The 17,536-nt window shown below is 38.9% G+C and overlaps 1 protein-coding gene across 1 annotated transcript in view; it reads right to left on the reverse strand.

The window, feature by feature from the left end:
• Positions 1-5,990: 5,990 nt before the first annotated feature.
• LOC128649899 (carbonic anhydrase 9) overlaps positions 5,991-17,536 on the reverse strand; it is a 236,696-nt gene continuing 225,150 nt past the window's right edge. Inside the window, exons 4-7 of the mRNA XM_053703440.1 lie at positions 8,646-8,788; positions 7,998-8,090; positions 7,727-7,793; positions 5,991-6,175 (exon numbers count right to left, since the gene is read on the reverse strand). Of these exons, the coding sequence (XP_053559415.1) occupies positions 5,991-6,175; positions 7,727-7,793; positions 7,998-8,090; positions 8,646-8,788 (488 nt within the window). The remainder of the gene's footprint in view (positions 6,176-7,726; positions 7,794-7,997; positions 8,091-8,645; positions 8,789-17,536) is intronic.

A 17,536-nucleotide genomic window follows, 5' to 3' on the forward strand; every position in this document is an offset into this window, starting at 1 on the left:
CTGGTAGGAATGTATATCCCATACGTCACTAGCTCATGGACTCTTGCTAATTACATGAAAGAAATGAATAAATCAGTTTTCCCAAATTTTCGGATCCAGGGGGTGTCAATGGTGAGAGAAAGGTTAGGAAATCATGGTCTTTACAGTGAGAGAAAGGTTAGGAAAACATGGTCTTTACAGTGAGAGAAAGGTTAGGAAAACATGGTCTGTACAGTGACAGAAAGGTTAGGAAATCATGGTCTGTACAGTGACAGAAAGGTTAGGAAATCATGGTCTGTACAGTGACAGAAAGGTTAGGAAATCATGGTCTGTACAGTGACAGAAAGGTTAGGAAATCATGGTCTGTACAAGGACAGAAAGGTTAGGAAATCATGGTCTGCATAGTGTGAGAGAGGTTAGGAAATCATATTCTGTACAGTGACAGAAAGGTTAGGAAATCATGGTCTTTACAGTGGCAGAAAGGTTAGGAAATTAAGGTCTGTACAGTGAAAGAAAGGTTAGGAAATCAAGGTCTGTATAGTGTGAGAGAGGTTAGGAAATCATATTCTGTACAGTGTGAGAGAGGTTAGGAAATCATGGTCTGTACAGTGACAGAAAGTTTAGGAAATCATGGTCTGTACAGTGACAGAAAGTTTAGGAAATCAAGGTCTGTACAGTGACAGAAAGGTTAGGAAATCATGGTCTATATAGTGACAGAAAGGTTAGGAAATCATGGTCTTTACAGTGACAGAAAGGTTAGGAAATCAAGGTCTGTACAGTGACAGAAAGGTTAGGAAATCATGGTCTTTACAGTGACAGAAAGGTTAGGAAATCAAGGTCTGTACAGTGACAGAAAGGTTAGGAAATCATGGTCTTTACAGTGACAGAAAGGTTAGGAAATCAAGGTCTGTACAGTGACAGAAAGGTTAGGAAATCATGCTCTGTACAATGACAGAAAGGTTAGAAAATCATGGTCTATACAGTGACAGAAAGGTTAGGAAATCATGGTCTTTACAGTGACAGAAAGGTTAGGAAATCAAGGTCTGTACAGTGACAGAAAGGTTAGAAAATCATGGTCTGTACAGTGACAGAAAGGTTAGGAAATCAAGGTCTGTACAGTGACAGAAAGGTTAGGAAATCATGCTCTGTACAATGACAGAAAGGTTAGGAAATCATGGTCTATACAGTGACAGAAAGGTTAGGAAATCATGGTCTATACAGTGACAGAAAGGTTAGGAAATCATGGTCTTTACAGTGACAGAAAGGTTAGGAAATCAAGGTCTGTACAGTGACAGAAAGGTTAGGAAATCATGCTCTGTACAATGACAGAAAGGTTAGAAAATCATGGTCTATACAGTGACAGAAAGGTTAGGAAATCATGGTCTATACAGTGACAGAAAGGTTAAGAAATCATGGTCTGTACAGTGACAGAAAGGTTAGGAAATCATTAGGAAAGGAAACAAACACCTGCAATCACAGAGCATAAAGCTCTGTAACGCAGCCCCATTGATGTCTATGGGGAAAAAAGTTATGTTTAAACCTAACACCCTAACATAAACCCCAAGTCTAAACACCCCTAATCTAATGCCCCCGACACCTACATTACACTTATTAACCCCTAATCTTCAGCCCCCCAATGTCGCCGCCACCTACATACATTTATTAACCCCTAATCTGCCGCCCCCAACGTCGCCGCCGCCGCCACTATACTAAAGTTATTAACCCCTAAACCTCTGACCTCCCACATCACTAACACTAAATAAATATATTAAACCCTAAACCTAACCCCAACATAACCCTAACACCCCTAACTTTAACATAATTAAAATAATTCTAAATAAAACCTACTATTAATAACTAAATAATTCCTATTTAAAACGACTTACCTGTAAAATAAACCCTAAGCTAGCTACAATATAACTAATAGTTACATTGTAGCTATCTTAGGTTTTATTTTTATTTCACAGCTAAGTTTGTATTTATTTTAACTAGGTAGACTAGTAAGTAGTAGTAGTTAACTATATACTAGCTACCTAGTTAAAAAAAAAGAGAAATTTACCTGTAAAATTAAACCTAACCTGCCTCACACTAACACCTAACATTACAATAAAATTAAATAAATTAAATTAAAAAAATACATTTATCTAAATTACACAAAATAAAAAAAGAAATTATCAAAAATAAAAACGAATTACTCCTAATCTAATAGCCCTATCAAAATAAAAAAGCCCCCCCAAAATAAAAAAAAACTAGCCTACACTAAACTGCCAATAGCCCTTAAAAGGGCCTTTTGCTGGGCATTGCCCGAAAGAAATCATCTCTTTTACCTGTAAAAAAAACAAAAAAAAACAACAACCCCCCCAACAGTAAAACCCACCACCCCTACAACCAACCCCCTAAGCTCCCCATTGCCCTGAAAAGGGCATTTGGATGGGCATTGCCCTTAAAAGGGCATTTAGCTCTTTTACATTTCCCAAAACCCTAAGCTAAAAATAAAACCCACCCAATAAACCCTTAAAAAAAACCTAATACTAACTCCCGAAGATCCACTTACAGTTTTTGAAGACGGGACATCCATCCTCATCCATCCGGCGAAGTCTTCATCCAAGCGGCAAGAAGTCATCATCCAGACGGGCAGTAGTTTTCATCCAGATGGCATCTTCTATCTTCATCCTTCTGACGCGGAGCGGCTCCATCTTCAAGACATCCGGTGCGGAGCATCCTCTTCATACGGTCCCAGGTTCCCTTTAAGGGACGTCATCCAAGATGGCGTCCCTTGAATTCCGATTGGCTGATAGAATTCTATCAGCCAATAAGAATTAAAGGGTAAAAAATCTTATTGGCTGATGCAATCAGGGCAATGGGATTGAGTTCGCATTCTATTGGCTGTTCGGCGATGTTAGGGACGGCAGATTAGGGGTTAATAATATTTAATTAGTGTTTGCGAGGCGGGAGTGCGGCAGTTTAGAGGTTAATATATTTATTAAAGTGGCGGCGATGTCCGGTCGGCAGATTAGGGGTTAAAAATGTAATTAAAGTGTTTGCGATGTGGGAGGGGGGGGCTCGGTTTAGGGGTTAATAGGTAGTTTATGGGTGTTAGTGTACTTTATAGCACTTTAGTTAAGAGTTTTAGGTTACGGCGTTAGCCCATAAAACTCTTAACTACTGACTTTTAAATGTGGTAGGAGTCTCGACAGGAGAGTGTGTAATGCTGTAACAAGAGGACCTGTTAATATGTGGGATGTCAGATTGCGAGATTAAAGCTATCTAGCTAATACTCTATCTGTAATTATAAAGTCCTTGCTTGCACAGCTGTTCAGGGTAATAGATTCTGTCTGCTTAAGCCCCTTCTATAGCGAGGGCTAGATTAATGTTTTACTGACTTGTTTCACTAACATAGCACAACGTCTGATCTCAGAATAGAACACTTTATACACCTAGATTGCGAGTTTTGCACTATAGAGGGTGCGAAACAAACGCAACAAAAGTTTTGTTATTTCACCCTCTATAGCACTGCCATTACGAGTTTTGGAAAAGCCGCCTTGTGCGTGCAATATGGTTGCGTTGAGCTCCATACTGCACAAAATACAAGCGCTGCTTTGACGTGCTCGTGCACGCTTTCCCCATAGACATCAATGGGGAGAAAGTGGATGAAGACTTCTTGCCATCTGGATGAGGACTTTGCCGCCTGGATAAGGATGGATGTCCGGACTTCAAAAACTGTAAGTGGATCGTTGGGGGTTAGTGTTAGGTTTTTTAAACTTTTTTGGGTGTTTTTTTTTTTAGATTAGGGTTTGGTCTAAAATGCCCTTTTAAGGGCAATGCCCATACAAATGCCCTTTTCAGGGCAATGGGTAGCTTAGGTGTTTTTTTAGAGTTAGGTTTCTTATTTTGAGGGGTTGGTTGGGTGGTGGGTTTTACTGTTGGGGGTCTTTGTATTTTTTTTACAGGTAAAAAAAGCTGTTTAACTTAAGGCAATGCCCTACAAAAAGCCCTTTTAAGGGCTATTGGTAGCTTATTGTAGGCTGGGGGGGTATTTTTTTTTGGGGGGGGGCTTTTTTATTTTTATAGGGCTATTAGATTAGGTGTAATAGTTTTTATTTTGGATAAGTTTGTTTGTTATTTTTGTAATTTAGTACTAATTTTTTTATTTTTTGGAATTTAGCCTCACCACAAAACTTTTAATAGCAGCGCTATGTGAATCCCATGAATAAACGTAATTTTTCGAGTGCGGGACTGACGTTGCGTTACAGGCTAAAAGTCTTGCTGTACAGCTATACCGACAAGACTCATAAAGGCTGCGTTACTGTTTTAACGCTGAAATGGCCATTTTTTCAACATTAAAACACGAACGCACAACTCGTAATCTACTTTATAGAGAGTAAGCGGTTAAGAAATGAGAGTATGAACTGGCTTCAGATAGTTAACCACTTACTCTCTATGATAATTGTTGATTTTCAATAATAATTGAGATTTTTAAAGGTGAGATAACGAGGCTGGTCAAATATTTATAAAAGTCTATCTAAAAAAATACCAATCAACTATATAGAAATGTTGTAGATACATCATCAATCAGTCTAGATAAGTAGTGTCTGTGCTTGGTTCTGTGTGATATTCTAGATAAACAGTGACTGGCTTGGTACATTGTGTTAGTCTAGATAAGTAGTGTCTGTGCGATATTCTAGATAAACAGTGACTGGCTTGGTACATTGTGTTAGTCTAGATGAGTAGTGTCTGTGCGATATTCTAGATAAACAGTGACTGGCTTGGTACATTGTGTTAGTCTAGATGAGTAGTGTCTGTGCTTGGTTCTGTGTGATATTCTAGATAAACAGTGACTGGCTTGGTACATTGTGTTAGCCTAGATAAGTAGTGTCTGTGCTTGGTTCTGTGTGATATTCTAGATAAACAGTGACGGGCTTGGTACATTGTGTTAGTCTAGATGAGTAGTGTTTGTGCTTGGTTCTGTGTGATATTCTAGATAAACAGTGACGGGCTTGGTACATTGTGTTAGCCTAGATGAGTAGTGTTTATCTAGAATATCACACAGAACCAAGCACAGACACTACTCATCTAGGCTAACACAATGTACCAAGCCAGTCACTGTTTATCTAGAATATCACACAGAACCAAGCACAGACAGTGACTGGCTTGGTACATTGTGTTAGAACCAAGCACAGACACTACTCATCTAGACTAACACAATGTACCAAGCCAGTCACTGTTTTTATATAGAATAACACAGAACCAAGCACAGACACTACTCATCTAGACTGACAGAATGTACGAAGCCAGTCACTGTTTTTCTAGAATAACACACAGAACAAAGCACGCTGCACACACTACTCATCTAGACTAACACAATGTACCAAGCCAGTCACTGTTTATCTAGAATATCACACAGAACCAAGCACAGACACTACTCATCTAGACTGTGTGATATTCTAGATAAACAGTGACTGGCTTGGTACATTCTGTCAGTCTAGATGAGTAGTGTGTGCAGCGTGCTTTGTTCTGTGTGTTATTCTAGATAAACAGTGACTGGCTTCGTACATTCTGTCAGTCTAGATGAGTAGTGTCTGTGCTTGGTTCTGTGTGTTATTCTATATAAAAACAGTGACTGGCTTGGTACATTGTGTTAGTCTAGATGAGTAGTGTCTGTGCTTGGTTCTGTGTGATATTCTAGATAAACAGTGACTGGCTTGGTACATTCTGTCAGTCTAGATAAGTAGTGTCTGTGCTTGGTTCTGTGTGATATTCTAGATAAACAGTGACTGGCTTGGTACATTGTATTAGTCTAGATGAGTAGTGTCTGTGCTTGGTTCTGTGTGATATTCTAGATAAACAGTGACTGGCTTGGTACATTGTGTTAGTCTAGATGAGTAGTGTCTGTGCGATATTCTAGATAAACAGTGACTGGCTTGGTACATTGTGTTAGTCTAGATGAGTAGTGACTATGCTTTGTTCTGTGTGTTATTCTAGATAAACAGTGACTGGCTTTGTACATTGTGTTAGTCTAGATGAGTAGTGTCTCTGCTTGGTTCTGTGTGATATTCTAGATAAACAGTGACTGGCTTGGTACATTGTGTTAGTCTAGATGAGTAGTGTCTGTGCAGCGTGCTTAGTTCTGTTTGATATTCTAGATAAACAGTGACTGGCTTCGTACATTCTGTCAGTCTAGATGAGTAGTGTCTATCTAGAATATCATACAGAACCAAGCACAGACACTACTCATCTAGACTGACAGAATGTACGAAGCCAGTCACTGTTTATCTAGCATATCAAACAGAACTATGCACAGACTCTACTCTGCTAGACTAACACAATATACCAAGCCAGTCACTGTTTATATAGAATAATACACAGAACCAAGCACAGACACTACTCATCTAGACTAACACAATGTACCAAGCCAGTCACTGTTTATCTAGAATATCATACAGAACAAAGCACAAACAGTGACTGGCTTGGTACATTGTGTTAGTCTAGACAAATAGTGTCTGTGCTTGGTTCTAACACAATGTACCAAGCCAGTCACTGTTTATCTAGAATATCACACAGAACCAAGCACAGACACTACTTATCTAGACTAACACAATGTACCAAGCCAGTCACTGTTTGTGCTTGGATCTGTATGATATTCTAGATAAACAGTGACTGGCTTGGTACATTGTGTTAGTCTAGATGAGTAGTGTCTCTGCTTGGTTCTGTGTGATATTCTAGATAAACAGTGACTGGCTTGGTACATTGTGTTAGTCTAGATCAGGGATTCTTAAACTTTTTCGACTCACGACCCTTTTTCGCGCAAGAAATTTTTACGTATCCCTGGTATATAAAATAGGTATACAAATGAAACATTTTCTGATAATTAATCATCCTCATACTTTCCCCTTCATGCTCATACTCCCCCTTTCCATGCTGACTCCCCTGCTCCCTCCATACTCCCTCCTTCCCTGCTTACTCCCCTGCCCCTTCCATACACCCCCTTCATATTCATACCCCCTTCATACTCCCCCTTCACACTCAAACTCCCCCCTTTAATGCTCATACTCCCCCTTCCATGCTCACTGCCCCTTCCATGCTCACTACCCTGCACCTTACATACTCCCCCTGCATATTCATACCCCCTTTCATTCTCATACTCACCCTTCATACTCATACTCCCCATTTCCATGCTCATCCCCCCCTTCCATGCTCACTGACCCTTCCATGATCCCTCCCCTGTTCCTTCCATACTCCCCCTTCTTATGACTGCCTAGATGGGTAGTGTGTAGCTTTGGTTTTGTATGTCAGTCTAGATGGTAAGTGTCTGGGTTAGGTTCTGTAAGTCAAGCTGGTAAGTGTCTGGGTTAGGTTCTGTTAGCCTAGATTGGAAGTGTCTGGATTTGGTTCTGTATTACAGCCTAGATGGGCATTGTCTGGATTTGGTTCTGTATGTCAGCCTAGATGGGAATTGTCTGTATTTTGTTTTGTATGTCAGCTTACATGGTAAGTGTCTGGATTTAATTCTGTATGACAGCCTAGATATGAAGTGTCTGAATTTGGTTTTGTATGTCAGCCTAGATGAGAAGTGTCTGGATTTGGTTCTGTATGTCAGCCTAGATGGTAAGTGTCTATATTTGGTTCTAAGTATCGTTTCAGAAAGTTAATTGTCTTGGTCATTGACTTGGTCCATGCTTACATTATACATGCAGTGCATTTTAGAAGTTCTACTGATTAGATGATTAAATTCTAATTTTGAGCTTACCATCTTCATTCACCTCTTCAAAATATGAAAGAATGTGGTCATATGTGGGGTTCTGATCTGGTCCTTCCTGTAATAAAATTGATGTAACTATTAGAAACAGAAGAAATTAAAAGCTCAGCCCCTTCTCCGCTAAATGAATAGATACAAAATGATAAATAAAAGGGGAACTTGCTCTGAGAACTCTTACAACACGGGTAAGGGCAATATTTTACTCTACTTGTCAAACAGATTTAGAGGGTCAATTACAATCCTTTAGAAGACTTTGACTTACCTGTATAAATGCTGCCAGAACTGCTAGGCCACCTGGGTAAGTTTGGGCTTCACTAATATTTTCATACTCAGTTGAATAATGAACTACATGGATCTGAGGGAAATAGGAGGAACATATATTACATTTGTACTTGAGGAAGGGAGCTAACATGTTTCAAACATTCTGCATTTGGACCTGAGTCAGGGAGCTGACTTGTGCTGGACAGTCTACAGAAGGAAGCTGACTTTTGATGGAAATTCTGCATTTGGGCCTGAGGAATGAAGCTGACTCTTGCTGGATAGTCTGCAGAAGGGAGCCGACTTCTAATGGACATTCTGCATTTGGACCTGCGGAAGGATACTGACTTCTAATGGACATTCTGCATTTGGACCTGAGGAAGGGAGCTGACTTGTGATGAACAGTCTGGTTTGACCTGAGTAAGGGAGCTAACATGATGGAAAATCTGCATTTGGACCTTAGAAAGGGATTTGACTTGTTCTAAACATTCTGCTTTTTGACCTGAGGAAGCAGACTTGTGCTGAACATTCTGCATTTGGACCTGCATTTTGTTAGAGATTGCATTTGAATCTGAGGAAAGGAGCAAACTCCAACCTAAATGTACTCAGTAAGACCTGGGTAACATGGTACAACTCTCTCTCGTTAACTCACCTCTCCATGAAACCTTTCTCCATTGACTGTATGCTCTGATCCTGGACTAGATTTAGAGCCCCAGTGAAAGTGCAGCTGGACTGCCCGATATGTCTGAGGAAGACCACCAATTATTTCAAGATTGGATGGGAGATCCAGGACCACTGAAAGTAGAAGATAAATTGTGTGATGTATGCGTAAAATGTAAAGTGTAGGGTATTGACACCCTATGGAGATGCGCTACGGGTCGTGAAAAATACGAAAGGATCCAAACACAATGATCGTCACAGGCAGCTCTCCCAAAAAAACAAGGTATCAGATTATAGTCCTAAAGCAGGAAACAAGAAGACGCCAATAGGGTAATATCGTCAAGGTGAGAACAAACAATACAAGTTGACGATTTTGTAATCACAAATGAAGCGGCACTTAAGAATGCCCAAAATTGCAAGCCGGACCTCACAGTCACTCGGCAGACAACAAACAGCAATGGCCACCAGCCGGTCACGTGAACCCTTCCACCAATCAGGAACAGACCTGCGCCAACGCCTTCCTATGGAATATCCAATTGTCACAGATGCTGAAAGGGGTGTGTAAATATGGTGTGCCCTGTTGTTGCCCAAGTACTCGCTCGTTTCGAGGACTGAATAAACATGTGTAACAGTTCAAAATAAGGGAGATCGACTCCAGCAGGGGTACAAGCTTAAAACAATTTTAATAAAAAGTTTAAAATCCAGCAACGCGTTTCTCGGCTGCACAGAGTCATTTCATCAGGCTGTAAATACACTCTAAAAACATAATTTATGTAAGAACTTACCTGATAAATTCATTTCTTTCATATTAGCAAGAGTCCATGAGCTAGTGACGTATGGGATATACATTCCTACCAGGAGGGGCAAAGTTTCCCAAACCTCAAAATGCCTATAAATACACCCCTCACCACACCCACAAATCAGTTTAACGAATAGCCAAGAAGTGGGGTGATAAGAAAAAAGTGCGAAGCATAAATATAAGGAATTGGAATAATTGTGCTTTATACAAAAAAAAATCATAACCACCACATAAAAAGGGTGGGCCTCATGGACTCTTGCTAATATGAAAGAAATTAATTTATCAGGTAAGTTCTTACATAAATTATGTTTTCTTTCATGTAATTAGCAAGAGTCCATGAGCTAGTGACGTATGGGATAATGACTACCCAAGATGTGGATCTTCCACGCAAGAGTCACTAGAGAGGGAGGGATAAAATAAAGACAGCCAATTCCGCTGAAAAAAATCCACACCCAAAAATAAAGTTTAAATCTTATAAAGAAAAAAACTGAAAATATAAGCAGAAGATTCAAACTGAAACAGCTGCCTGAAGTACTTTTCTACCAAAGACAGCTTCAGAAGAAGAAAACACATCAAAATGGTAGAATTTAGTAAAAATATGCAAAGAAGACCAAGTTGCTGCTTTGCAAATCTGATCAACCGAAGCTTCATTCCTAAACGCCCAGGAAGTAGAAACTGACCTAGTAGAATGAGCTGTAATCCTTTGAGGCGGAGTTCTACCCGACTCGACATAAGCATGATGAATTAAAGATTTCAACCAAGATGCCAAAGAAATGGCAGAGGCCTTCTGACCTTTCCTAGAACCGGAAAAGATAACAAATAGACTAGAAGTCTTTCGGAAATTCTTAGTAGCTTCAACATAATATTTCAAAGTTCTAACTACATCCAAAGAATGCAATGATTTCTCCTTAGAATTCTTAGGATTAGGACATAATGAAGGAACCACAATTTCTCTACTAATGTTGTTGGAATTCACAACCTTAGGTAAAAATGTAAAAGAAGTTCGCAACACCGCCTTATCCTGGTGAAAAATCAGAAAAGGAGACTCACAAGAAAGAGCAGATAATTCAGAAACTCTTCTGGCAGAAGAGATGGCCAAAAGGAACAAAACTTTCCAAGAAAGTAATTTAATGTCCAATGAATGCATAGGTTCAAACGGAGGAGCTTGAAGAGCCCCCAGAACCAAATTCAAACTCCAAGGAGGAGAAATTGACTTAATGACAGGTTTTATACGAACCAAAGCTTGTACAAAACAATGAATATCAGGAAGATTAGCAATCTTTCTGTGAAAAAGAACAGAAAGAGCAGAGATTTGTCCTTTCAAGGAACTTGCAGACAAACCTTTATCCAAACCATCCTGAAGAAACTGTAATATTCTCGGAATTCTAAAAGAATGCCAGGAAAAATGATGAGAAAGACACCAAGAAATATAAGTCTTCCAGACTATAATATATCTCCCTAGATACAGATTTACGAGCCTGTAACATAGTATTAATCACAGAGTCAGAGAAACCTCTTTGACTAAGAATCAAGCGTTCAATCTCCATACCTTTAAATTTAAGGATTTAAGATCCTGATGGATAAAAGGACCTTGCGACAGAAGATCTGGCCTTAACGGAAGAGTCCATGGTTGGCAAGAGGCCATCCGGACAAGATCCGCATACCAAAACCTGTGAGGCCATGCTGGAGCTACCAGCAGAACAAACGAGCATTCCTTCAGAATCTTGGAGATTACTCTTGGAAGAAGAACTAGAGGCGGAAAGATATAGGCAGGATGATACTTCCAAGGAAGTGACAATGCATCCACTGCTTCCGCTTGAGGATCCCTGGATCTGGACAGATACCTGGGAAGTTTCTTGTTTAGATGAGAGGCCATCAGATCTATTTCTGGAAGTCCCCACCTTTGAACAATCTGAAGAAATACCTCTGGGTGAAGAGACCATTCGCCCGGATGTAACGTTTGGCGACTGAGATAATCCGCTTCCCAATTGTCTATACCTGGGATATGAACCGCAGAAACTAGACAGGAGCTGGATTCCGCCCATACCAGAATTCGAGATACTTCTTTCATAGCCAGAGGACTGTGAGTCCCTCCTTGATGATTGATGTATGCCACAGTTGTGACATTGTCTGTCTGAAAACAAATGAACGATTCTCTCTTCAGAAGAGGCCAAAACTGAAGGGCTCTGAAAATTGCACGGAGTTCCAAAATATTGATAGGTAATCTCACCTCCTGAGATTCCCAAACCCCTTGTGCTATCAGAGACCCCCACACAGCTCCCCAACCTGTAAGACTTGCATCCGTTGAAATTACAGTCCAGGTCGGAAGAACAAAAGAAGCCCCCTGAACTAAACGATGGTGATCTGTCCACCACGTCAGAGAGTGTCGTACAATCGGTTTTAAAGATATTAATTGAGATATCTTTGTGTAATCCCTGCACCACTGGTTCAGCATACAGAGCTGAAGAGGTCGCATGTGAAAACGAGCAAAGGGGATCGCGTCCGATGCAGCAGTCATAAGACCTAGAATTTCCATGTATAAGGCTACCGAAGGGAATGATTGTGACTGAAGGTTTCGACAAGCTGATATCAATTTTAGACGTCTCTTGTCTGTCAAAGATAGAGTCATGGACACTGAATCTATCTGGAAACCTAAAAAGGTTACCTGTGTCTGAGGAATCAATGAACTTTTTGGTAAATTGATCCTCCAACCATGATGTTGAAGAAACAACACAAGTCGATTCGTATGAGATTCTGCTAAATGTGAAGACTGAGCAAGTACCAAGATATCGTCCAAATAAGGAAATACCACAATACCCTGTTCTCTGATTACAGACAGAAGGGCACCGAGAACCTTTGTAAAAATTCTTGGAGCTGTAGCTAGGCCAAACGGCAGAGCCACAAACTGATAATGCTTGTCTAGGAAAGAGAATCTCAGAAACTGATAGTGATCTGGATGAATCGGAATATGCAGATTTGCATCCTGTAAATCTATTGTAGACATATAATGCCCTTGCTGAACAAAAGGCAGGATAGTCCTTATAGTTACCATTTTGAATGTTGGTATCCTTACATAACGATTCAATATTTTTAGATCCAGAACTGGTCTGAAGGAATTCACCTTCTTTGGTACAATGAAGAGATTTGAATAAAACCCCAGTCCCTGTTCCAGAACTGGAACTGGCATAATTACTCCAGCCAACTCTAGATCTGAAACACATTTCAGAAATGCTTGAGCCTTCGCTGGGTTTACTGGGACACGGGAAAGAAAAAATCTCTTTGCAGGAGGCCTTATCTTGAAGCCAATTCTGTACCCTTCTGAAACAATGTTCTGAATCCAAAGATTGTGAACGGAATTGATCCAAATTTCTTTGAAAAAACGTAATCTGCCCCCTACCAGCTGAGCTGGAATGAGGGCCGCACCTTCATGTGGACTTAGGAGCTGGCTTTGATTTTCTAAAAGGCTTGGATTTATTCCAGACTGGAGATGGTTTCCAAACTGATACTGCTCCTGAGGATGAAGGATCAGGCTTTTGTTCCTTGTTGTGACGAAAGGAACAAAAACTATTATTAGACCTAAATTTACCTTTAGATTTTTTATCCTGTGGTAAAAAAGTTCCTTTCCCTCCAGTAACAGTTGAGATAATAGAATCCAACTGAGAACCAAACAATTTATTACCCTGGAAAGAAAGGGAAAGCAGAGTAGACTTAGAAGACATATCAGCATTCCAAGTTAAGCCATAAAGCTCTTCTAGCTAAAATAGCTAGAGACATATACCTGACATCAACTCTAATGATATCAAAGATGGCATCACAAATAAAATTATTAGCATGTTGAAGAAGAATAATAATGCTATGAGAATTATGATCTGTTACTTGTTGCGCTAAAGCTTCTAACCAAAAAGTTGAAGCTGCAGCAACATCCGCTAAAGATATAGCAGGTCTAAGAAGATTACCTGAACACAAGTAAGCTTTCCTTAGAAAGGATTCAATTTTCCTATCTAAAGGATCCTTAAAGGAAGTACAATCTGCCGTAGGAATAGTAGTACGCTTAGCAAGAGTAGAGACAGCCCCATCAACCTTAGGGATTTTGTCCCAAAACTCTAATCTGTCAGATGGCACAGGATATAATTGCTTAAAACGTTTAGAAGGAGTAAATGAATTACCCAAATTATCCCATTCCCTGGAAATTACTTCAAAAATAACACCAGGGACAGGAAAAGCTTCTGGAATAACTACAGGAGATTTAAAAACCTTATCTAAACTTTTAGATTTAGTATCAAGAGGACCAGAATCCTCAATTTCTAATGCAATTAGGACTTCTTTAAGTAAAGAACGAATAAATTCCATTTTAAATAAATATGAAGATTTATCAGCATCAACCTCTGAGACAGAATCCTCTGAACCAGAAGTACCATTATCAGAATCAGAATGATGATGTTCATTTAAAAATTCATCTGAAAAAAGAGAAGTTTTAAAAGACTTTATACGTTTACTAGAAGGAGGAATAACAGACATAGCCTTCTTAATGGATTTAGAAACAAAATCTCTTATGTTATCAGGAACACTGAGTATTAGATGTTGACGGAACAGCAACAGGTAATGTAACAGTACTAAAGGAAATATTATCTGCATTAACAAGTTTGTCATGACAAACAGTACAAACAACAGCTGGAGGAACAGATACCATAAATTTACAGCAGATACACTTAGCTTTGGTAGCTCCAGCACCAGGCAGCGATTTTCCAGAAGTATCTTCTGACTCAGTTTCAACGTGGGACATCTTGCAATATGTAATAGAAAAAACAACATATAAAGCAAAATTGATCAAATTCCTTAAATGACAGTTTCAGGAATGGGAAAAAATGCCAGTGAACAAGCTTCTAGCAACCAGAAGCAATAAATAATGAGACTTAAATAATGTGGAGACAATAGTGACGCCCATATTTTTTTAGCGCCAAAAATGACGCCCACATTATTTGGCGCCTAAATGCTTTTGGCGCCAAAAATGACGCCACATCCGGAACGCCGACACTTTTGGCGCAAAAGAACGTCAAAAATGACACAACTTCCGGCGACACGTATGACGCCGGAAACAGAAAAAAAAATTTGCGCCAAAAAAGTCCGCGCCAAGACTGACGCAATAAAATGAAGCATTTTCAGCCCCCGCGAGCCTAACAGCCCACAGGGAAAAAGTCAAATTTTAAGGTAAGGAAAAAATTTTATTTATTCAGATGCATTATCCCAAATATGAAACTGACTGTCTGAAAATAAGGAATGTTGAACATCCTGAGTCAAGGCAAATAAATGTTTGAATACATATATTTAGAACTTTATAAATAAAGTGCCCAACCATAGCTTAGAGTGTCACAGAAAATAAGACTTACTTACCCCAGGACACTCATCTACATGTTGTAGAAAGCCAAACCAGTACTGAAACGAAAATCAGTAGAGGTAATGGTATATATAAGAGTATATCGTCGATCTGAAAAGGGAGGTAAGAGATGAATCTCTACGACCGATAACAGAGAACCTATGAAATAGACCCCGTAGAAGGAGATCATTGAATTCAAATAGGCAATACTCTCTTCACATCCCTCTGACATTCACTGCACGCTGAGAGGAAAACCGGGCTCCAACCTGCTGCGGAGCGCATATCAACGAAGAATCTAGCACAAACTTACTTCACCACCTCCATAGGAGGCAAAGTTTGTAAAACTGATTTGTGGGTGTGGTGAGGGGTGTATTTATAGGCATTTTAATGTTTGGGAAACTTTGCCCCTCCTGGTAGGAATGTATATCCCATACGTCACTAGCTCATGGACTCTTGCTAATTACATGAAAGAAAACCTGCTGTATATGTACCCCCCTCTAGCCAATAAGATATTGGATCTCAGTACACTCCCATATTCACACAAGTGACGTCATACGCCCTAGTGATTTCTAACAGTTAATGTGTCACAAAATATTTAGCATTTAATTTCTTTATCAGGTTTCATATGCACATTTGATAAAGCATATGTATACACATTCCATTTTAAAAGCATTGTACAGTACGTATTGCGTGTTAAAACACTTTCTAAGTTCATATCCATATAGACATTACACAGTACACATTGTACATTCTGATTACCTACCAAATTCATATCCATATACACAGTATGCAGTGTGCTCTGCATTTTTCTAAAGAACACGGCTGATTTTATATATATATATATATATATATATATATATATATATATATATATATATATATATAATGAATAGGTTTGACAGTACATAAAATAGCATACATAAAATGAATATATACACGGTCTTAATCCCGGAATTGAGTTAACCAATTGAAGTTTACCATCAAACTAATTTAAATGTCTAGATTGGAGGTATGAAGATAAATGAATACACTTATCACTATTAGGATCCACATGTTAAATTCCAACACTGATATGTTTATTATAATGACCCAATTATATATTAGTATTAAATTGATGGATAATTTAAAAACAATTTATCAAAAATGATTTTCCTTAGTGTTCATTTCGTTACTTCAGGTGGAAGATGGTATATAAAAGCTACTTCAGGTAGAAGATGGTATATAAAAGCTACTTCAGGTAGAAGATGGTATATAAAAGCTACTTCAGGTAGAAGATGGTATATAAAAGCTACTTCAGGTAGAAGATGGTATATAAAAGCTACTTCAGGTAGAAGATGGTATATAAAAGCTACTCCAGGTAGAAGATGGTATATAAAAGCTACTCCAGGTAGAAGATGGTATATAAAAGCTACTCCAGGTAGAAGATGGTATATAAAAGCTACTTCAGGTAGAAGATGGTATATAAAAGCTACTTCAGGTAGAAGATGGTATATAAAAGCTACTTCAGGTAGAAGATGGTATATAAAAGCTTTATATTTAAGTACAGATTTTAAAAACTATGTACTAAAGATTATTAAGTTTCTCCTTGAACATAATAGCTTTATATTTGGAAACGACCATTTTATACAAAAACAAGGGACCGCGATGGGGGCGAAATTTGCGCCCTCATACGCAAATTTAGTAATGGGCTGGTTTGAGGAAACCTATATCTATGGAGATGCAAATCCATTCCGTGAAGATTTAATTCAATATAATAGGTTCATTGATGACCTTATAATAGTTTGGAAGACAGATGAAACTACAGCTGATAAATTTGTTAAATATCTAAACACTAATAAAATGGGATTAAGCTTCACCAAAGAATGGAACAAAGTAGAAATTAACTTCTTAGATATAACATTGTATGGGGATTCTCAATATAAATGTGTTAATACAACATTATATTGCAAACCCATAGCTGGTAATGCATTACTTTTTGCTACTAGCGGACATCCCAAACATGTCTTTAAAGGCATCATTAAAGGGCAAATGATGAGAGTGAAGCGTAACTGTTCTAAAAATGAGGACTATATCAAGGAAAGCAAAGACTTGTCTGATAGGCTAATCGCAAGAGGTTACTGTAAAAATGAGGTAGCAAGAATTAAAAAGGAAGTTGACAAATTTGAAAGAGAGGTACTATTGGCCCCGAATAATAAAAAGAAGACTAAAACAGATGACAGACCCACATTCGTCACCAAGTACTCGAACCAATTCTGTATGGGGATGAAATATTGAAAGAAGTTATTGCTGACGGATGTAGATTTGTCTATAATAAAAATGATACACTGGCTAATACGCTTTCACCAAGCGTTTTAAAAAACACACAAATGCAAACTAACGAAAGTTCATGGTTGAAACATAATGGTAGCTATAAATGCGGTAGCAACCGCTGCAAAGCATGTGAATATCACAAAGTTACTAGCACCTTTAGCTCATATACAACAGGTGAAACATTCAACATACATGGTTGCCATAATTGCAGTTCCAGCTACGTGGTATATTTGGCAGAATGTAATCTTTGTAGGGGTCAGTATGTGGGACTCACTACACGTGACGTAAGGACACGTATAAGAGCATTTGGGAGACATCAGAAATAAGGTCCCTTGCTCTGAGTTGAGCAGACATTTTATTGAAGTCCATCATCAGTCAGTTCATTCGTTTAACTGGAATA

The sequence above is a fragment of the Bombina bombina genome, chromosome 2 (assembly GCF_027579735.1).
Source record: "Bombina bombina isolate aBomBom1 chromosome 2, aBomBom1.pri, whole genome shotgun sequence".
NCBI lineage: Eukaryota > Metazoa > Chordata > Amphibia > Anura > Bombinatoridae > Bombina > Bombina bombina.